General features: G+C 38.8%; 1 protein-coding gene across 5 annotated transcripts in view; it reads right to left on the reverse strand.

The window, feature by feature from the left end:
- col12a1a (collagen, type XII, alpha 1a) overlaps positions 1-21,201 on the reverse strand; it is a 63,622-nt gene extending 42,421 nt beyond the window's left edge. The window contains exons 1-17 of one of the 5 annotated variants that reach the window (XM_008399530.2): positions 21,016-21,200; positions 19,856-19,933; positions 15,881-15,997; positions 15,650-15,793; positions 14,812-14,865; positions 13,720-13,983; positions 13,433-13,597; positions 13,020-13,193; positions 12,630-12,920; positions 11,946-12,548; positions 10,943-11,221; positions 10,586-10,861; positions 10,234-10,506; positions 2,425-2,694; positions 1,001-1,267; positions 706-898; positions 485-609 (exon numbers count right to left, since the gene is read on the reverse strand). In XM_008399530.2, coding sequence (XP_008397752.1) covers positions 485-609; positions 706-898; positions 1,001-1,267; positions 2,425-2,694; positions 10,234-10,506; positions 10,586-10,861; positions 10,943-11,221; positions 11,946-12,548; positions 12,630-12,920; positions 13,020-13,193; positions 13,433-13,597; positions 13,720-13,983; positions 14,812-14,865; positions 15,650-15,793; positions 15,881-15,997; positions 19,856-19,925 — 3,565 coding nt within the window. In that variant the 5' untranslated portion in view covers positions 19,926-19,933; positions 21,016-21,200. Of the gene's footprint in view, positions 1-484; positions 610-705; positions 899-1,000; positions 1,268-2,424; positions 2,695-10,233; positions 10,507-10,585; positions 10,862-10,942; positions 11,222-11,945; positions 12,549-12,629; positions 12,921-13,019; positions 13,194-13,432; positions 13,598-13,719; positions 13,984-14,811; positions 14,866-15,649; positions 15,794-15,880; positions 15,998-19,855; positions 19,962-21,015 lie in introns of all 5 variants that reach the window. The other 4 variants (XM_008399529.2, XM_008399531.2, XM_008399532.2 and 1 more) reach the window with 4 other exon arrangements.
- Between the last annotated feature and the right edge of the window lie 325 nt (positions 21,202-21,526).

Here is a 21,526-nt window from a genome sequence, read left to right on the forward strand (position 1 = left end):
TCACTGGACCATCCTAACACATGGATTTGCTTTGATCTAGCTGTGTCTGTATGTTTACACAGAGACGGTCATAGCCTGTTTGGAGCCCTGGGAGAGCAACCCCCTGGCTAATGGAGATGTTCCTGTTGCCTGTTGCATATCAGAAACCACTACTGTGTTTAGGGATCCTGTCTGGAAGGTGAACTTCCATGCCAATCTAAAACCCTTTACAGCCTCAGACAGGTTTTCTTTAAGGACTGCCTTGCATTTAGCTTCATGTATTTGTGAACTATTGTCAGCTTTCCTGTCCAAGATAAAGAAAAAAAACATCCATTACAATTATAATGTGACAATGCGTAAAAAGGTTAAAGAGGTGTACTTTAAAAACCATTGCAAGGCACTGTATAATTATATGAATGTACATATTTCAGTTGTTTGCACTCTTGTTTGAATTTTCTAATATTTTCAAATCGGTGTTTTGTAGAATAATCTTAAGTAACTTTACTTGGTCCATCATATGCAGGAGGCTCAGGTGCATCAGAGTACGTTGTGTTCTCTTCTCCAGCCAGCGGCACACTCTCTCCTCCATCAAACATACCAAGCACACTCACTGTGTATTTAGTACCAGCTCTGTGAACCAACAAACATCATAATTATATGTAGTCTAAAACTTTTTAATGGTTTAAATAAATGCAAAATTAGTATAGGAAAGATGTAAATACACACCTGAGTTCCTCAAGCACAACAGTATTGTCATAGGGACCAACCATAAGTTCCCTCAGGTCTATGTTGTCCTCAGCAGGGTGAAATTTGACTTTATAGCCCTTAACATCACCAGGAGCATGGTCCCAAGTCACTCTGAAGCTAGTCTTTGTTGGTTCAGATGTCTGAAGATTCCTGGGACCTTTATAAGGTGACACTGGCAAGAGGAGAATTGAAATGCAAAGAATAAACATGTCAGTAAACTCTGCACTGTAAAGTACATGACCAGGATTTGGTTGATCATAAAACGCCAACATACATGTTGTTCCTTCTCCTTCCCTTGTTTTGCCTTCCCCGGAACGATAGACTGGCACCACAGTCAGGTCATAGGTTGTGAAAGGGGTAAGGCGTCTCAGAACGGTAGAGGTGGTGCCACCGGGTACTTTGGCAGCTAGCTGGCGCCCTCCTGGCTGTGGTTTGTAGGTAACACGGTAGTTGACCACATTTCCAGGTGCTGGCTGCCATGTCACCTTCATGGTCTTCTCTGTCTCATCCGAAACGACAATTGTTTTGCCGCTGGCTGAGACTGCGAGTGAGGAAGTAAAATGTTATTGATACATCAAAAGGGATACACAGTGAATGAACAGCCTTAGGAAGTAAGTCTTTTTGATGCATTTTTGTATGGCGAAGCATGCTTAATGAATACATAACCACCTATGTTAACAATCCAACTCTTGAAATGCAAACTTCCCTGTTGTACAGCAACTAAACAGCAACATACATAGATAGTTCCACATGCATGCGAAAATAACCCGACTGAAACCCTTCAAACTTCTCGACATATACATTAAACAAAACCAAATTTATAAACTGGCATGTATTTCTATAGCAAACCTATAAAAGCAGTTTGTATTTTTCCAGTATCAAATGAAAAAAAAAGTGTGAACAGTCAGAGGTTTCAAAATGAGCTGGGGAAAATATTCAGAATGTTTTATTTCAGAGGGAGTACTTTTATTGATGGAAAAAAGCTGCAAATCCAAGTTTGCCATGTGTTACTCAGCCCAAAGAGACCTAAGATTTATGAAAAGGCTCAAGGAAATAAATCAGCAGATGGAGGTGCAACTTCAAGAAAGTTCAGGTCAGCGGACCTGCCTCATGCTTCCTTTTGGCATATGCCATCTTTAAAGATGATCAAAATCAAAAGAACACTAATTTTTCTTTAGCACATTCCTTTTCACTCACTGGTGGAAAAATTCCTCCCCGTTGGAGCAAGTTTCCTCTCCATATGCTTTGCTCATTCAAGCATCATTATGGTCTAACAAGAATAAAAGGCAAGAGTCCGTCAGCTCCGAATGTCTCATGAAAACCATGTGCAAGTGTCTTTGAAATTACATCAACTCTAAATTTAAATTTAAATTGCACACAGCCTTTTTTGAGCACCTCATTATGTTATCATCTCTGCAGAATTATAATAAAGGTTGATTAAAAGAAATTCAACAAAGCTTAACTTGAGATTTGAATATTTATGGATTTAAGATCACTCAGAAACGCTCTTTACCCATATTAACGTATGACAGAAGACAAAAGAGAAAAACTGTCTTAACAGATTGCACCTCAAAAAGAAGCTCTACTAAAGCCAAAACTGAAAAATTATTAAACTAAAGAGTGGCAGAAAATAGAAACAAAAGCAATGATCAATCATTACAGAGAAAAAGACATGATAAAAGAGACATAAAAGCTTACTGTCAGTGGTTTCTTCTCCAACCAGTGGCTGCCCCTCTCCATGACCATAAACAGCAAACACTGACACCTGGTAACGTGTTTCTGGGGTAAGACCATCCAGGACAGTGGCGGTGGTGTCTCCTGGTGTTGTCTTTTCTCCAGTCTCGTCACTGAACAGGGACTTCCAAGTGACCCGATACTGACGAACATTACCTGGAGCGGCCTTCCAGGACACCGCAAAACTGGTGTCGGTGACGTCTTTGGTCACCAAGTCTCTGGGTGAGCCAAGCTCTATGGATAGATTAAGAACAACTACAGGTAAGTAATTGCATAATGACTTTAGGAACAGTACAGTATGAGCTTCCAGTTTACTTGTTTTTGCCAAACAATTTCCTCAGCTTTTTTTTTGTTTAATTGTAAAAACAATTGGTGTACAACAGCTAATGTGCAAAATGTTTTAAAATGAGAGTTCAGGGATTTTAAAGTGGGGTGCATTTAGATTTATTGGTCCTGGAGTCTGATGCTAAGGGCTAGCCTTAGAGGGAACAAGTCCAAAGAATACGTAGACCTCTCTCAAAACAACTCCAATCTCAAAAACATCTTAGACCTTTACTTGAACCCTATTTAATGTGCAAACAAAGTAAGCTGCTTTTTACACAGAAGTGGGGAATTATTAAAAATATGTTTTATTATGTTTTTTAACTGGCTTTTCTTTAGAGAAAGATCAAAGACATGCCCCAACAAGATCCAAGACCAGGAGATCTAAAAGATTTGTCAAACTAAAGTCCTCAAGGGCCGATGTCCTGCAAGTTTTAGATTTGTCTTGACTTAAACACGCCTGAGTCGAATAATGAGATGAACTGTCCTGGCCAGAAAATACATTTGTTCTTGATTTGTCCACATCACATCAAAGAGGAAAACTATCCTATTCTTGTAAAGTATGCAAAGGCCTTTACCATACTGCAGTTATGTTTGCAGAACCTGAAGCCCTACTAGCTGACTGTAAATCCACCATGATCATTGCCAAACAAATACAATATTTTGGAAAGAACAGGAACAAATGAGCTTAGCTGCTCAAATAATAGAATGTACCAAAGTCTAAAATAGTTTGTTTCTCTCTTGATGAGCTTAGGGCAGAGTGATGAGCTGTAGCTAATGAGTCTGATTGATGTAGCTCGATGTGCCAACCACAATTTTAAAATAGTAGCACGGAAGCTGAAAATCAGAAGCAAAATTAAAATTCCGAATGTGTCTATCCCTTTAAGAAACTCCAACAAAATGATTGCTTTATCAAGCTGCGACTGATGTCTAATATAGACATCTTGTTATTTGAGGAAGTGAACAAAACACAAAATGGACAGCAGGAGCAGACCTAGCAATAAACCACCACCACTAATCTGTCTCCACTTCAACCCCTCAGGATCTGTTTGAGCAACTTGATTTTCTGCATGCCTCCTGGAAAAAGTTCTGGAAAACTCATTACAAATCATATATCGCCCCAAAACCTCCCCCCGGCAGAACTTGAATTTTCCACTGAAACAGAGGAAACGAGACCCACAAAGTGTGTTTTCTACAGTTGCAGATGTTGTGCGAGCCCTGCTGTTTTTGCTCGCTTTTCCTGGGGGACCACTGTGAAAGGAGAAACACAAGGAAATGCAGAGGAGGGGATTTTATGATGGACAGCCACCACATGCTTGGCTGAGAGTGAGAAACCAACGTCGAGGTGGATTTGTCTGTCTGGCTGCCATACAGCGATGGATTCACCACAGGAAGATGGGCTGCTGCACATAGACTCCCACACATCCATAGGGATGCTGATCTGATCGTCATTCAAGCCTCTTAACCCCAACATGCCAGCAGCTAATGGCAATATAATCACAGACACAGCAGAACCTTCAAGCAGGGTGGTCCGACTCAAACCCCATTCATCAAACAAAATGAAAATGGGATAGAGAAATGATACAATGTAAAGAAAGCACCACAAAACAAATTCAGCTTAGAGGAAATGCATAAGTTTTACAATTGTCACAAAGCAGTAACCTTTAAGTTCTTCTGGGTGTCCATTTACTTCTGCTAGAACTGCCATAGTGCCCATCTGCCTGCCTGTGAAGTAGAGCAATCTGAACAGTGGCCATTTTTCATGAGTGAAGGCCAAGCCCAGAAGCTAATGAAGAGTTCCAGATTTTGGAGGACCGCGGAAAAAAGCACGGGCCTCTTAAAAATAACCACATGATCAAATAGAAGATTTATCTTAGCAAAGCAGCGCGAGCTGGATGAACTTGACTGACTTTTCCAGCAGCTTTGTGAGCCGTAGCACGAAAAGATCACAAGATAATGACTTCTGCAGGCAGTGGCGTGCTTTTCATCAATACTTAGAGGCAAACTCAAGAGCAGTGGCCACTCCAAGGAGCAAAGCACTCCTAAACAAAGCACATGGTACACAGACGCCACCATGGTTTACAACCAAGAATTAAATACTCATTCAGAATTTGTCAGTTTTTCAAGTGTGTTTAGTTACCAAAAATATGTTTACATGTACCTTGGTTGTGTACATGCATATTTACAGAAGGGATCGCAGCAGTTTCTACTCAGCACTCTTTCAAATTGTTTAATCTATAAAGTCAAGAGGCTCCTAAATCAAGGTCTGAAAAGGGGGTAACTCTCTTGATGATCAGGTATAACATTATGACCACCTGTTGATGAGTATTTTGGTAACCTATCTGATGCTAAAACAGACCTATCAAATTTAAGCATGGTCTCGACCAGAGCCCTGAAAGTGTTCTATGCAGCCATGCACCAACATATCACCAGCAAAAACCTTACTTATTCAGTTGCTCTGTTGGATTGTGATTTTGGGAATTTAGAAGCGAAAATTAAGTTTTCAAATTTGTTGAGCTCCTCAAACTATTCCAAGACCAAATCTTTTGAACAGTATTATCCACACTGTCAAGTAATACTGTTTTCTTGAAACTGTACACACGATCTGCGGCAGTGCTTGGTTACGTGGTACATGTCAATCTAATGTCCACATTGTTTCATAGCATTTAACTGCTTTTGTCAGATTGCATTCTTCCAAAAGTAGATCCCAGCACCAGACGGGTTCCCAAGCTCGATATGCTTACTGTCCAAGTACAAAATATGATCAGAGCAGGTTACCTGATCGTCCATTCCGCCATAGTCCAGTTCTGATGCTGACAAGCCCATTGTTGACACTTTCAGTGGCAGACAGGAGTCAGTTGACCATGTTGCCAGTTTACTACTGATCCTTCCTTGGATCAGTTTTGATCCTAACCCATCAAGCCATCACAGTTGAAATGAATGTTTATTGAAAATCCAAGAAGACAGAACAAACTACCTTTTCCTGCAGATATTGTGATTTCATAACTTTTGCTTTACGAGACACAACCTTCCAAACAAGAGAAAGTCAAAATTCAGCATACAGTAGCAAAGTTTTAGTGATGGAACAAACTGTTTTTGTTGCTTTTTTTTCAGCAGAACATTGGTATTATGTGTCTATTTCATAAATCAATAGAGAAATAGCTGCTGAGTTCAATGATTCCACTGAACTTTTACTCAGTCTGTATAGCTTTTTTTTCCACAAACCCCTTCAAAATGACTCCAGGAAAAATGAAGTTTTGCCATCTCAGCGCTGTCACCTTACTTTATTTCTCTTGGTTCACTTAAACATACACACAAACCACAAAGATGAGGTCTTCACTGTTTGTAAGCCAAGTCTGTCTGCCCCAAGCCATACATCACAGGATCTTCGCAGTGGTGAAGAAAACTATTCTGACAATACCTCTGACAAAGTTTGAAAATGTCTAAAAGGTTGCCCAGGGCATTACCCTGTGTTCTTTTACAAATTAGAACTGGTAAATATAATCCTTGGCCACTTTGGAACTTGTTGAACTTGCTAGTACTTAGTTGGGTCCCATTCTCCCTTTGCTCTACAATCTTTGAGCATAGATGGATTATACTGACAATACAGCTGCAGATGGGTTAACTGTGCATCAGCAATTCAAAGCTTCGATTCAACCACACCCTAAAGATGCTCTGTTGGATTTAGATCTGGTGACACTGAAAGCCACTGAAGTCCAGTAAACTTATTATGTTCAAGAGACCAGTTTGAGAGGATTAGAGCTTTGTGACATGCTGTATTATCCTACCCATCAGAAGATGTGCACACAGCAGTCATAAATGGACAGACATGGTCAGGTAGGTCTTGGACTTGAAACGATGCTCAAAGATTCCAAAGCATGCCAATAAAATATCCCCCACAACATTACACCTGGAGCAGCCAGAACCTTTGATATAAGATAAGATAGATCCATTCTTTCATGTAGTTTACTCTGAAACATAGCCCTACCATTTGAATATTGCAGCTGAAGTTTGGACTCATTGGAACACGCACCATCTTTCCAGGCTTGCCCAATTTTGCCCTGGTTTCCAGTTCTTACCTAAGAAGAGAGACCTCCAGTGTGGTCTTCTGCTACTGTAGCCCTTATGCTTCAAGCTTCAATGTTCTATGCAAACAAAGAGGATATTCTCATTCCTTCTTTGTAACAAAGGGTTACTTTAGCTACCATATCTTTTTTTTTATATTTCCTTTATTTAACCACGTAAACCCCATTGAGATCTAGATCTCATTTTCAAGAGAAACCTGTCTTTCTAAGTTGCACTTAAAAACATCATTTTCATGCCCATAATTACCATTCTCTTTTTCAGAAAATCCTCTGCAAGCATGATCGTTCCATCAAATTCCACTAGGCAAGCCTATCTTTCTTATAAGGGCATCAATACATTTTAAATCATGACTAAGTCCACTTTTTAACCCATTCTGATGTTCAATTTAAACTTCAGCAAGTCGTCTTCACCACATCTGAATGCATAAACAGCAAAGCTGAAATGAAGGGCAAGCAGTTACTCTCATGCAACTGGGTGAGTTGGTATTTGTATTGACTAGTTCTGGGTGTGATAATGTGTTGGTATGACAACTTTTCAGGTATCATGTGAACAGTAGGTTCAGTTTTGTTGGCTTGAATGTGGAACCATTTGATGTTTTAATAAGCTTTGAACCCACCCAATAGCTTAAGGCATTGTATTTCACATTATGAAGTAACATTCTTTCCTCTCATCCTCATGCTGTGTCTCTGCCCGTCTTTAGCTCCACCCTTGAGGAAGATGAATAGACAGTCCGCTCTCAGACGAGACAGACAGATCACCCACCATTCAAGGCAACATTAGGTAACATCTTCCACATGCGGAATAAAACTCCCTGAGCTAAAGTAAATAATTTCACCATGTTTGTGTATAATATCCACAATCGGGATGTTCATCCAAGTCCTCCTTCTGACACCTTCTCTGTGTTCCAGCTGAGTCCTCTCAGGATGTTTCTGTCCAGCTCAAGGCTCCTGTCTTGGCAATTGCTTCTTGTTTGTCACAACGGAGGTCTTTGTGCAAGCCTTTGAGTTCTTGCCTACACAGATTTCACAAAGTGGGTCATTCAAAAAGTGTCACCCAACACTGTTAGATTATTGTTGTGGAATGACAGTTTTATCGCTTTAGGTGGGTAAGCAACGTGCTTTGTCAATGAAGCGTTTTGTGAGTGGGTGTGTAGCTGACAACACCACAGATTGGGTTTTAATCTGTTAATAAAGCACTTTGTTTGCTTAGAACAAACAAGAGAAAATAAATTTCCCCTCCTTCTCCCCAATTACATTTACATAGAATTATTTCTGTTTTATAACAGCTTTCCATAAGAAAACTCTTGGTTGTGATTTAAGACAAGCACTAGACTGTTTTCACTTTGGCACTTAAAATGACAAATTAAACTCAGTCAAAAATGTTCCTGTTATTTCAGTCAGTTTCTGATCTCTAAGCACTCTAAGATGGAGCACCCTAATTTAAACCAGGCCATCCTGAAAATTTTTTGTGCCCATTCCTGTGCAGATGGGCCAAGAACACTAATCCTCTTAACCTTACCATAAGCATCTCATCCATCTTCAAGCCAAGCAAATATGTTTATTGTTCAGCAAAATTCAGTAATTGATAGAAAGCCTTCTGGTTGAGAATAGCGCCATCAAGGTAGTACCCTACTTTAAGTTACAAAGTAAGTCCTTTAGCCCCTTCAGAACGGAAAGTGCAAGAGTGGTATTCTCTGTTGAACAAAGTATCTTTGTTGTTGACCTTTCAGACCTTGCCTCCATGTAGCTCTCCCTCTCTGACCTTCTTCTCAAGGGTGACTACAACAAACTTCCTGCGCTGTGTGAGATGACCAGAGCACCAAGCCACCTTTTGTTGCATGATCAACAACATAGCTCACAGATGGCCTGCAGCTGCTGAATTCTAAGTTCTGTCAGATGGGTTTTGCTGAAAGTAGACATTTGGCCACAATTATTTATTATCAGAATGAAATTATATTTTGTATTAGCAACAAAATATCCTAAATACATCAGATGGGCTATAATAATTCAATAAATAACCCTTCCCATATAAACTAACGTACAAAAGTACTGCCAAACAAGTATATGACTTAGATTAGATGCAAGTTGTTCCATATGTTTTCACCATTTACGAGCATTCCAAATTTATTTAATTCCCACTTCCTTAATGGGAAGCAAAGCTACCACAATCCACCATCTGTGCAAAAAGAATGACTTTGAGTGCAGCACTCTTTCCTTACTTCTGAAACTTATACAAATAGAGGTCCAACTCATTGTGCTTTGTCAATGTACTCATATAAATTTTACTTTACGTTCCATTACGACCACAAACTACATCATATTTTATAAAAAAAAAAAAAGTTGTTTAAAAAATGTGGTGGAACATTTTTTTTCAGATTTTACAAATAAAAATTTAAGAACATGACACCCTTTTAATCTGATACCCTACAATAAAATCTAATACAAGATACACAACACCTCATTACTAAGTACAGAGTTCCTCTGTGTGTAATTTGAACTCAGATTTGTGAAAAGCTTTGGTTGAAAAAACACCATAACAAAGACCCAGAAACACAGCAGGCAAGTCAGGGATACATTTGTGGAACAGCTTAGAAAGGTTAGGCTACAAAAACAATATTCCATCTGAGAACAACTCATGGGTATAATTGCAAGCTTAAATGACTAACTCCCTGAACTGACAGCTCATGGAAGCGGAACATTAATCATAAAACCAACAAGGAGGCCAATGCAGCATCAAAGATTCACAGCTCAGGTGGGAGAATTCATAGGACAACTATTAAATATTCGCTCTACAACTCTGGCATCTAGAAGATTGGCAAGATTTTGAGTTGTAGAAAGAGAGCCAAGGTATTTTCCTCATGCAGTGTGCCACAAATGATTGAAAGGAGACAGCAAACATGCAAAATAAGGTCAGATGTGAAAAATAAACAACTATAATATAGCAAATAGTTTTTCTAAAAACTAATAAATTACTGAGTTGAGTACATATGGACCTCTCCATCGTTATATTTTTACACAATGGTACACTTTTCAGGTTTTGCAATAAATTTTGAAAGGATCTATTACTTTACTTCAACATCACTATTTTATGCTTCTTTGTGTTATTGCAAGAAAATAACACAATTATTTGATTCAGAATTTTTATGACAGACTTGCGACATAAAAAAGTGAAATAAATTTAGTTTTCAGCCATGCAGAGGCATGACAAACTGGAAATCCTTAACTTTTTTTTTCCAAAATGATCATCTCAGTCTATAACATTTTATGAAAAAAAGAACATCATATTTTCATCAACACAAAATACCTTGTTCAACGTACTAACATCTAGGAGTTTTAAACTTTCACTTTGAGTGGAATTGCTTCCTACCTTCTAAAGTAGTTCCTGTACCCAGAAGAGGATCCCCCAAGCCGGTGGAATAGCGTGCAGTCACAAATAGCTCGTATTCAGTGGCTGGTTGGAGATTCTTCAACATAGCCTGGGTCGTATCTCCGTTGACAGATGTCTCCTTCCTCTCACCTCCTTCTGCAGGTTTATAGGCAATGCGGTACTGAAGAACATTTCCCGGAGCAGCCTGCCATGTCAGTTTCATTGTTGATATTGTTTCTTCAAAGACACGAAGGTCTCGTGGAGATCCCCGAACTGAAAACAGGTATAAATGAATCAGAAAGCTACTCAGCAGAGAAAAAGTATACTGATCAATTGAGGTTTCCTGCCTTACCTTCCTTGGTGGTACCATCAATCAACATTTCATCTCCCATGCCACTTGCATACTCGGGGGACACAGAGACGCGGTAGGTGGTGATTGGGAAGAGCTCTTGGAGAACTATGGTAGTTTCTGCTCCAATGGTCTGGGCCTCTATTATTTCTCCTGTGCCACTTAGAGGAACATATGACAGACGGTACCTAATCACAGCACCAGGAGCAGCCTGCCATGAAACCCTGAAACTGTTTGTTGTTTCCTCTGTCACTCGCAGGTTCCGAACTTGGCCTTGCTCTGAAAGGAAATTTTTATTAGAAATGGAAAAATCTTCCGCCTATTCAGAAATCTTACAAGAAACCTGAAGAAATCTTTTACCTTCAAGAGTTGTTTCTTCACCGGTCAAAGGAAAACTGTCTCCTTTGTCATACTGAGAAAAGACGTTGACTTCATAGGTGGTGACTGGAAAAAGATGGGGAAGAATGGATGTGGTGGTATCACCTGGCACTATCAGGGAAACATAGTCTCCAGTGATATCTTCAGCCTTGCGGAAACGCACAAGGTAAGACAAAACGGCAGCAGCAGGAGCTGTCCAAGTAGCACGGAAGCTTCTGGAGGTAATCTCAGAGAAACGGAGATCTTGAGGAGGAAGGAGGCCTGCAAGCAAAGGAATATCTTTTTAGAAATGTTGCTTTATTTTTTTTTTTAATTGGGTACAGAAACTAAAAATCTGGCACATTTTGAAGTGGATCTACTATCGCTGTGTTCAGCTCATAAGCTGTAAAAAAATTTATTGTGTTACTACTTAACACTGAGTGGTATACAGTATTTACAGTGAACAAGCATATACTAATAACAGAGGGCTGTTTGCTGTCTATAAAGAAACTTCTCTATGTCCTCTTAAACTTTCAGTGACTTTTGACTCAGTAGGAACAGCCTGGTTGCTTGAATGCAATTATTTCAGTACCTATTGTATCTCATTGCACACATACTTTCCAACCTCTCTTATTGTGCATGTTTCTCCAATGTTAAAATGCATGAAACTGAGCACAGCTTCAAGCAAATCTAACTGTTTCTGGCAACACACTGGTCAAGAGGTCAGTGTGTTGCCTCTTGGCCTGGTCAAGCTTGTAAAAAATACTTTATTCCCTATGTTTTGTATTTTTTTATCTGGTTAAAAAAATTTAATAATGAAACAAATATTAATGAACTTGGATTACAGAGGCTAATGAAACTCTATATAATTATGTCTTGTTTATCAATAGACTGACACATTTGGTAATTTACCTTTATATTTACTCTAAATAATCTAGAAAAGAAGCTAAAAAAACCAAAATAATCAACTAAAGCTGTAAATAATCTTTAAATGCTTTGCACTTACTTTTCTTTTTGATCTTCAAAAGTTCCTGTTCAATCCTCAGACAGATGGACTGAGTCAGCTCCTTGGAAATTCTCTGGAAAGCATCAAAGTCCTCAACTTCATAGACATGAGTGTCAGCTGGCGGATTGGCAATGGCCTCCAGCTCAGATCTGACTGCATCCTTCACACCAACAGCAAAGATCTCCACATCAACATTCCTCAGTTTGGCAGCCGCATCCTTAAAAGAGTCTGATGACTTTCCATCGGTGATGAGGACCATGACACGAGGAACATTATCCCGCGCTCCACGACCTGGGACGAAGATCCTCTCTCTGACATATGTCATTGCTTTGCCAGTATTTGTGGAACCACCACGGTACGGGAAGCTACGCACAGCTTTGACAGCAGCATTAATGTCATGATGGGTGTTTAGGGCAAACTCTGTGTGTGGATCTCGACTGTACTGGACCAAGCTAATCTGGATCTTATTGGGTCCGATGTCAAAGGAAGTGACCAGCACCTCGAGGAAGGCACGGACTTTAGCAAAGTTCTGTAATCCAATACTGTATGAGCCATCAACCAGTAGCACCACATCAGCCTGCACATCCACTCCCAGGGAGCACTCTAGGAAATAACAGGAAATTATAAATGAAGTGACTACATTTCATAGAGTGTGTTTTCAGCAAGAGTAAATTCTACACTTACCAGTGGACACCTTGACCGGCTGAGTCTTTGCTAGATCCAGAATGGGTTCACTTGGAGTCAGACCTTTCAAGGCAAACAAGCTGATCTCGAACTCGGTCTCAGGAGAGAGGTCTCGTGCGTTTATAGATATCTGTGTGGGTCCAATGTACAGTTCTTGTCGCTTCATTCCAGGCACCATGGGAATAAGGGTCAGCTTGTAGCCTGTGATTTCTCCCGGGGAGGGATCCCATGTCACCCTCATTGACTTGGATGCAATTTCTGTTACTTGGAGGTTAGAGGCAGGCTCCACCACTGGTAAAAGATGCAAAATAAAGTATATTATTTGAGAGAAATTTTTTAAGTCAAACACAGAATCTCAAACACATATTAAATGATTATGATGTCACTTACTTTCTTCCCCACTAACCAGAGAGGTAAGCTGCTCATCTACACCAGAGCAAACTTCAGTGATGATCTTTTTCTGGACATCTTGGATCAGGTCAAAGTTGGGCACATTGTAAACATGCTTGCCGTGAGGTGTAGAGGCAATTTCTTTGAGCTCATCTTCATCTGCTCCTTTAATACCTGCACGGAAAGAAGCGCGACAGCACCAATAAATCAAGCATTCAATCCTGTCTGCTTTGCAGATGTGAGAGACGCTTAGCTGCTTTGGAGAGCCGCTAAAGTTTTGAAAAAACAACAGTATTTCACTTTTCCTAAGGGCAAATGTGGATCTCATGATAAAAATCAATGGAAAACTAAAACAGTTTCCAAGAACAGACAACCCGCCGCAATTTAACAAAACCCTGAATAATAAAACATACCTAGTACAAATATTTCCACTCCGATGTTCCTAAGTTTTTCAGCATGCTCCTCCACTGGGTCCTGGGATTTTCCATCAGTGATGATCATGGCTACCTTGGGAAACCCTTTTCTTGACCCAGCTGCCTCAGTGAAGATGTTTTTCATCAGGTAATCTATGGCATCACCTAAACGAAGAATTAAACATCTTGTATTTTTTACATTGACAGATTGAACTTAACCCACTGGCACAGTCATCACATTTAAAACATGTTTTGTTACTCAATCAAATTCTTTCTAGCCCCCTTACCAGTCATAGTATTCCCTCCTTTGTAAGGCAGTGAGTTTATGGCTTGCAGAAGGTCTCCTCTTCTGGTGTAACGAGTGAGGGGAAACTCTGTGCGAGTGTCTGTGCTGTACTGAACCACAGCGACACGAGTTTTGTCCTCGCCGATGTCAAAGGCCCCCGCCAGAGCACCAATGAAACTACGGATATGCCTAAAGTTTTCTCTGCCCACACTCCACGAGCCATCCACCAGAAAAACTAAATCTGCGATGGCGCTCACAGAACATTCTGAGAAAACACATTAGAGAAACAAACAATATGACGGGCAATTAGTGGAGAGCAAAAACATTTAGATCTTGCATTAAACATTTTGATTGGTCGGGATTATCGAGGTTTGAAACAATTATAATGAAACAATTTTTGTTTCTCAAAGTAAATCAATTTATATTCTAAATAAGTGCCAATAAGGATATGACAGCAAGCTGTATTTCAAGCGATGCTTTTTATGCCTCACTTCTTTTGAATGTCTAAATAAAATCAAATCCCTGACAGGTAGTTGGATGGCTAAGAGTTGCATTCCAACATCAAAAGGAAAAATCAACTGATGCCAAACAGTGGGCTGGTATAGTTATTCCAGCAGATGGCTTTACAGACTAAACATTTAGCTCAGGCTCCACTGACTACAGTCGGGGGTTTTTTCAGCTTTAAAACCCACAAAGATTTCAATCATAAATGAAATTTTCTGGAACATTTAACATGGCTCCATTGGCAGAGTGTATGTGGTCTCTTTGAATATGTGTTCACATACCCGTTTCTCAGAAGCCACATTCGGTCAATTAAATGTTTGGTGAACTTTTTTTTTTTTAAGAATATTTTGATTAAGAGTTTTAAAGATGGTTCTGATCTATAATAAGTTTTCTTGTATTAAATTTGCTCTCTTGTTCGGATTAAATTAACCAAATCCCGTCCTGTTAGTCTCAAACATTTACCTATTTAGCAAACACACTTCTATGATTAAATTTTAAAAAAGAAGAAAAAAATTAGGTCAAGTTTTTGGAGAATCCATTCAATGGCTGGTTTTGTTCAGATTTAGGTTGCACAAGTAAACATACTCACTGATTGCATCTGAATGTGGCTTCCTCGCTTTTCCACTTGTGTTACTTGACTGAACTGAAACAAAAGGAAAACTTGGTGAGTACAACAGTAAAACTCCACATCCACGGACAGAGAACAGGCAAGGAAATCAACACATCATAAAACTGAGTCCCCAGGATAAAAACCACATTCATAAACTATGAAAACTCAACTCTAGACAGTAAACATATTGTTTTTTCTGTGACTTTCCAATGTCCCTGTGGCTTAATGGAAACTGAGTCTTTTCACTTTTTCCATGCACAAGTTACCTGCAGAACAAAGTCCTTGTCATTCCATTTTCATCTTCTTAAAAAGTCCAATACATTACTAAAATTTCTGTATAAAAAAACTTGGATTGTACATGCTGTCTCACAATACAGAGTAAACTAAAATGCCACAAAGGTCCTTGGGCCTGGATGAGCACAGGTGTAACTCAAAAAAGTAGAATATAATTTAAAAGTAAGCTATTTTACAGTTGTAATCCAATTCAAAACTTATATAAATTTCAAATAATATATTTAAATCATTCATCAATGTAAATTTTTACTAATACTACTGGAAATTTTGAACTGAGACCTACAGTCCTCCCTCTGACTGTGTATGCCATAAGGTGTAATCATCAAAATTAAAGGAAATGCAAGGTAGAAATACATGATTCTGTGTGTAGTGAATTTATTTAATGCATAACCAAAGATTTATTTTTGCAATGAGATTCTTATTTAGTGAGATTAACCTAGAATCCTGTTACTTTTAAAAATTGTCATTCTATTTTTTTTCTATTTAACCCATTATTCTCTTCCCAGGCTGAACTCATACATACTTGTCAGTTGTCCATAGATGGGGATGCTCTCCTCTGAACCGTAAAAGGAATTTATTGACACCGTGTAGTCTAAATCCGGTGTCAGATTGTTGAGCAATGTTGTAGATATTTCTGCACCAAGGTTCAAATATCTTGCTGGTTCATCTGGGGATAACATGATTCTCCAGTTACAATATTGTTTGGGTTTATTTTATGTTTCAGTTGACTTGACTTAAATTGCTTCGTGCTTACCTGCATCTGATACGACCTGTATTCTGAAGCCCTCTATCGTTGCTGAGGGTCTTACCCATGACATTTCCACTGTGTTCTCATTTAGTATTTTAAATTTCAAATCTGAGGGCGGTTCCACTGCAAACAAAAGATCAAACACTGTTAAATCACATTACAAAATAAACAGCATGTATGAATGTGGATTTAATTTTTGAGCAAATTAAAACCAAAGACCATTTGATCCAAGCATATACATAAACCCCAACTACAAACACTTCACAACTGAAGCGCACTTGTTCATTGTTGGGGGCAGGCACAAAGAACTGACATCCATTTGTGAGAAGTGACAGATGGAGAACATGTGACAACAATTAAAATAAAAAAAATAAATAAAAAAAAACGGAGTGAGAAGCCATTTTGGAACAAAATGGCGCCTGTTTGAGTTGCTCAAGCAACTCAAGCAATGGCAAACACATTTCATGTGCACAAAAAGTGCAAACGCTGTGTGAACCATACAACACATGCTAAGTGCAATCATCACATCGCATGCCCTGACCACATACTGCACTGCTTTTATGATGGAGTTGGACTCAGTATTATAAAAAGAAAACAACAGTTACTGATTATACAATGGAATCAAGATTGCCGTATGGTTACTGATGGTGAGAACAGAACACCATATGTTATATATACATTGTATATAAACATATTTCAGAGACAAGAAGTGGTTTGTAGTTTATTTGGTTAAGACTCTTTGCACAAGTGAGTGGCACACATCCATTGCAAACCTGTAAAAAAGAATACACAAATCGTCGCTGGAGACTCTTGTGTACTTTTTTCTCTGGCTTAATGCACCAGAAAGGCAAGTGAAAACTTTGTTCAACCAAAAAAAATGTTTAAAAACAAAGAAAGAGTGTGCATAAATACAACAAAGAGAACAACAAAAAAGACTAAAGACAAGACAGTGCGTCTTTACATTCAGATGATTCAGTCACAGTATCATGCATCATGTACATGAGAAAGTTGTTTAAATGAACAACTTTGACTGACTGGACTATGGGTAGGTATCCATGTACAAGTTGGAGTCACACAGACAGAGATGACAAACGTATTTTAAAATGATATTCTTTCATAAAATGGAAAGGATAGTTTTATTATGAGTGATTTACATGCATGCATATTTGTAGTAATACCTGTGACAAAAAGAGTTAGGCTACTCAGTAATATTAATTTTATTTTTATTTTTTTTTACAAATTACATGCAATTTTAAAAACTGACAACGGGACTTTTATAAGAGTCCAGTTGTTAGCCCAGTGTTCTGGCATATAATTTCTTTCTTCTATTAATGGATCTTTAGTTAGCTTGGTATCCTAGAAGAAGTGCATATCTTTGTGAGGTGTTTTAATTAGTTGTTATATAATATTTATTTGGAACATTTTTGTAATTCAATCTATTGTACATTGTGCATATGACTGCCAAACTATTGTACTGTACATAAAAAAAATACAAATACTTGTGTAAGTGGGTCCCTGAAACCGACTGTATGCCTGGGGCCTACATCATGCTAGGGCTTGCCCTGATTACAACGTCCATTAAATGTCCAAACTGATTTTTAAAAAAATAAATAAAAAAATAAGAAAAGTACAAGAATGGATCAGATTTGTTAAATTTGGGCCAGTTTAATATGCCTGGTCTAAAATGGTACTATGACATGTTTTTGGTCATTCTGTATAGTTTTTATGTGCATTTGACAGAATTTGTAAAGATGATGCTGTATTAGATACTTTTTAGAAAGGTCAAATACAAAGGTCATTACAGAAAATTATACTTTGTGTATCAAGCTTTCATTCTTTTGAACTTAGCATTCAACTTGTGGGAGTGGGGCACCAAAGCTGGCTGGGCTACTTTGCTACATGTTGCCCTAAAGATAGCTTTCATTTCATGTATAAAAAAACCCCCAAAATATGTATATTATTAGAAATTCACAATAGTGAAAAAGCAGGACTTATTAAGTTGAATTTAAATGTAAATTTGGCTTAGTTCAGCTAGTGTAGTACAATGATGCAGATGAAATTAGTTTAAGAACATGCAGTAGGCATCACCAAACACACGGGAGGCAAGAATATCATTTTAAAATTCACTATGAGGAAAGGGCCATAGCTTGGAACAAACTGAGTGCACAGGCAGACGACAAACAGGAGCCCGCCAAATACTTAAAAACGTGGAGTGGAGATTCACCAACCTGGCATTTCAACTCAAGGAGCCCCGCAGATCGCGTTCCCCTTTATTTCTTCATCGAATGGAGGTATAGAATTAAATGTTGGATGCGTAGGAATGTAGAACGGTCTTGTGTTGCAAATTGATTTGTCAAGAATTTTAGAAACAATTCTTGTGAATGGGTCTTCAGTTGGTTGCTTCCACATGTGTTCATGATGAGATGGTTTGACAGTGTTGTTTGAATTGGTCACGGCTTTTTTTTTTATGCCTTCTGGTTGGAAAATATACTCAAGGAACAAAGATGGTTTTGTAAAGAATAACAAACTCTGGTCAGTTATTTAGATCCTGCGGTTTTGCTTTTGTTAGATGGATGATGGTCCCGTCAGTTCTCAATAAAAAGACACCTCTAGTTCCCAGGGGCCAGAGTCTGGCTACCGTTGTGTTACCTCAGTCTCCATCCAGTCAGCCAGTCAGCGGTCCTGACCAGAACCACCGCCAGGAGGGGAGACCAAGAGAAAAGAGCTCTCCCCAAAGAGGCAGGACAGATGCCAAAGTAATTCCGCAACATGTGCTGACATTAAACACTGGCACATATTAACTTTCCATATGTCTCGCAACTCAGTGTTTCTGCAAATGCCCGCAAAAAAAAAAAAAAAAAAAAAAAAAAAAAACCCTTAGAAAGCCTCTTTGTCTTTGTGCTGTCTGAGGATTAATTTGCAGCTCTCGTATTTCATCTTTCCATTCCGTTTAGTGCAGATATGTGAGGCCAGACTCCTCTCACCAGGGAGGAGAGCTCTCACAAGGAAAATATCAGAAAGTTTCCACACAATGTATCCGTCTTTGCTATTAGCTCTGAATGGAGTTGGTTGCATAAGAGATTAATAAATCTTTCTACGTGGAATTATTGCTGCTACTTCACAATGTCAGTCATCCATGATGTGTTAATTTATGGGACTTAATGGAGAATTTAACTTCTGATGCACTCGTGTCAGAGCTGTAAATTAGAGCTAGGAATGAAATAATTTCCTCTGCTGCATTTTACAAGGACAAACAGTAATCTGTCCATATCGTAAACTTTTAGACGCACTGGAAATGTCTAGATTCAACCTATTGTTTTACAAGTTACTACTGTAGGCTACAAAAACCACAGCAGGGAAACTTTTATATGTGCACAACATCCTGCAACATTTTTCAAAAAGTACTTAAGAACTTGACTGCAAGGATTCTGGGAATTTTTCCACTTTTCTTTGGAGGGGAGTGGGGGACTATGTTTCAACACAAAACTGAAACAGCAGACAGAAAACATAATCACTGAAATGATTTTTACTCTTCTAAGTATTCTGCTAAATTACGTAAGAAACAAGCTTCAGTTTGCTAATCTTAGCGAGAAAATTGCTGCTGAACACTTTGTTTATCCAATCGCAATTGCTATTTGAATACGAGGCAACTGAATCCGGATTTTGTCTAAAGGCAATCATTCTTGTTACCATCAGTCAGACTAAATCCATTTTAAATGAGAGGGGAAGGAATGACAGTCAACATGGAATCACTCACATAAGTAAAGAACATTCAGCAATAACTTTATTCAATTTATCATGGACATACAGTTCATTTATCTCTTACATCATTTCTGCAAAATATATTTAAAAAAATAAATTAAAAAAAATCATACTCCTTAAATTTCAGGAACCAGAGGAGATAAATAGGAAAGAAGAGAAGGAGCGATAAAGAGCAGGAAAGTTTATGTAAGAAGAGCAAAGCCAGGTGGCTTCATTTACCTTGAGCATCTATGGAGGACAGCAGAGCTGCAAGGAAGGCAGCCGCAGCCAGCGACAGCCTTATCTTCATGTTTGACCCTGAAGGATCAGCAGCACATCAATCAATCTGTCAGGACAGAAAGGATGTTTGAGCTACTGGCCTACACAGCTATACCACGGTTAGTGTGAGATATGAAGGCCAGCAGGAAATAGCATTTTTAGTTGGCAGATTTAACAACTGATCTGAAGTGTTTCATTATGTATCCTAAAAGAAAAACCATTAGATTTATCTAGGCTTCTTTACACCATAAGTGCCACACCTTGCTGCTTTCAGTCCACACCCATACCCTGAGGTGTATAATTAACACTGTAGAGGGATTTAAGAAAAAAAAAAAAAACTGTTTAACACAAGCTCATCTGGTTTCAGGTTTTTGAGGGCACACACTGCAGAGCTGATAGCTTTCTGACTGCCTTTGATCTCTTTGGTGGTTCACAATGCAGATCACTGCATGCACTGGAGCCTAATCTGCGGTTTTCACTTACTAATGCCCTGCGGGGCATTAGTAAGTGCCCACTTAGGGTAGCCAAAAACTCACTTTGAACACAAAAAACTCAATTTCTTTCCACAGAGTGTTAGAGGAAATCAGTGAGCACATCACTGTCCACATCATCTTAGTGTTTTCTGTAAATTTACATTGTTTTTGGGGTTTTTTAAACAAAAAGCAAATGAAAATTTGTATTTCAGGTTGTTTCAAACCCAACAATTTGTATGATCAGGTACCGCACTCCGCCTGGTGCATAAGCAGAAGAACTGCATCTAAAAGGGCACTGATGGATTTGTTGGCATATGAAAATCATTTGATCTGAATTATGAAATCAAGGACACTCCTCTGCAGATGTGCCCTGCAACGTCTAACACTGGTTCATCTCATTTGAAAATTTTTACTCTGTTTAATAAGGAGGTCAGTCAAAAATGGCTTAACTTAAAACCAATTTTTTTTTTTTTTTTTTTTGCTCAATGTGTGCTTAATATATGCAAAAAAGAGAGTAAAGAATTAGAATATATAGATATAGATACATATATAAATTGTTTTGGGTTTTTTGTAAGATAAAACAAAATAAATTAAAAAAACACCAGTCTCAAATCTCCAGATAGTTTAAATAAAGTTGCGTTTACTTACCAGTTAAAGCTCCCGTTAAAAACTAAAGGGAGCAGATAATGAGATGCGCCTGCTTGAAGTCCCCCACTCTCTAAACCAATAGAGAAATGGACCCCTCTGTCCTCTGTGGGGACTACCGGAGCCTCCACCAGCCAGATGTCTTAGGAGGAAAAGCCTTTTTCCAAGTGGGAAGAATCTTTCTACCATCAGCTACTTAACAAGGGGGGCAGTTCCAGCTCTCGTTTTTCCAACATATGGGCTTCTTGCGAAAGTTCAGCCTCCCTGCTGATGTATGTCCCCCGCAAAGAGCGAGCCCATGTTTGGAAATTGCTTCTTTTTTTTTAACCCCGCTCTTGCATTCCTTTGGTCTGTTGATATAATGAGTCTCCAGATCTAATATGACCTCACAGCAGTTGGCCAGACGTCTCTGACAGGAGGAAATGTTTTATTTGCGACAGAAAGCATCTAAGATGTAAATGTGAATTTCAGGCTTTCTGAACACATATTTCTTTGGGAGGAAAGCTAATCATCA

Source organism: Poecilia reticulata, linkage group LG22, assembly GCF_000633615.1.
Source record: "Poecilia reticulata strain Guanapo linkage group LG22, Guppy_female_1.0+MT, whole genome shotgun sequence".
In the NCBI taxonomy this organism is placed as follows: domain Eukaryota; kingdom Metazoa; phylum Chordata; class Actinopteri; order Cyprinodontiformes; family Poeciliidae; genus Poecilia; species Poecilia reticulata.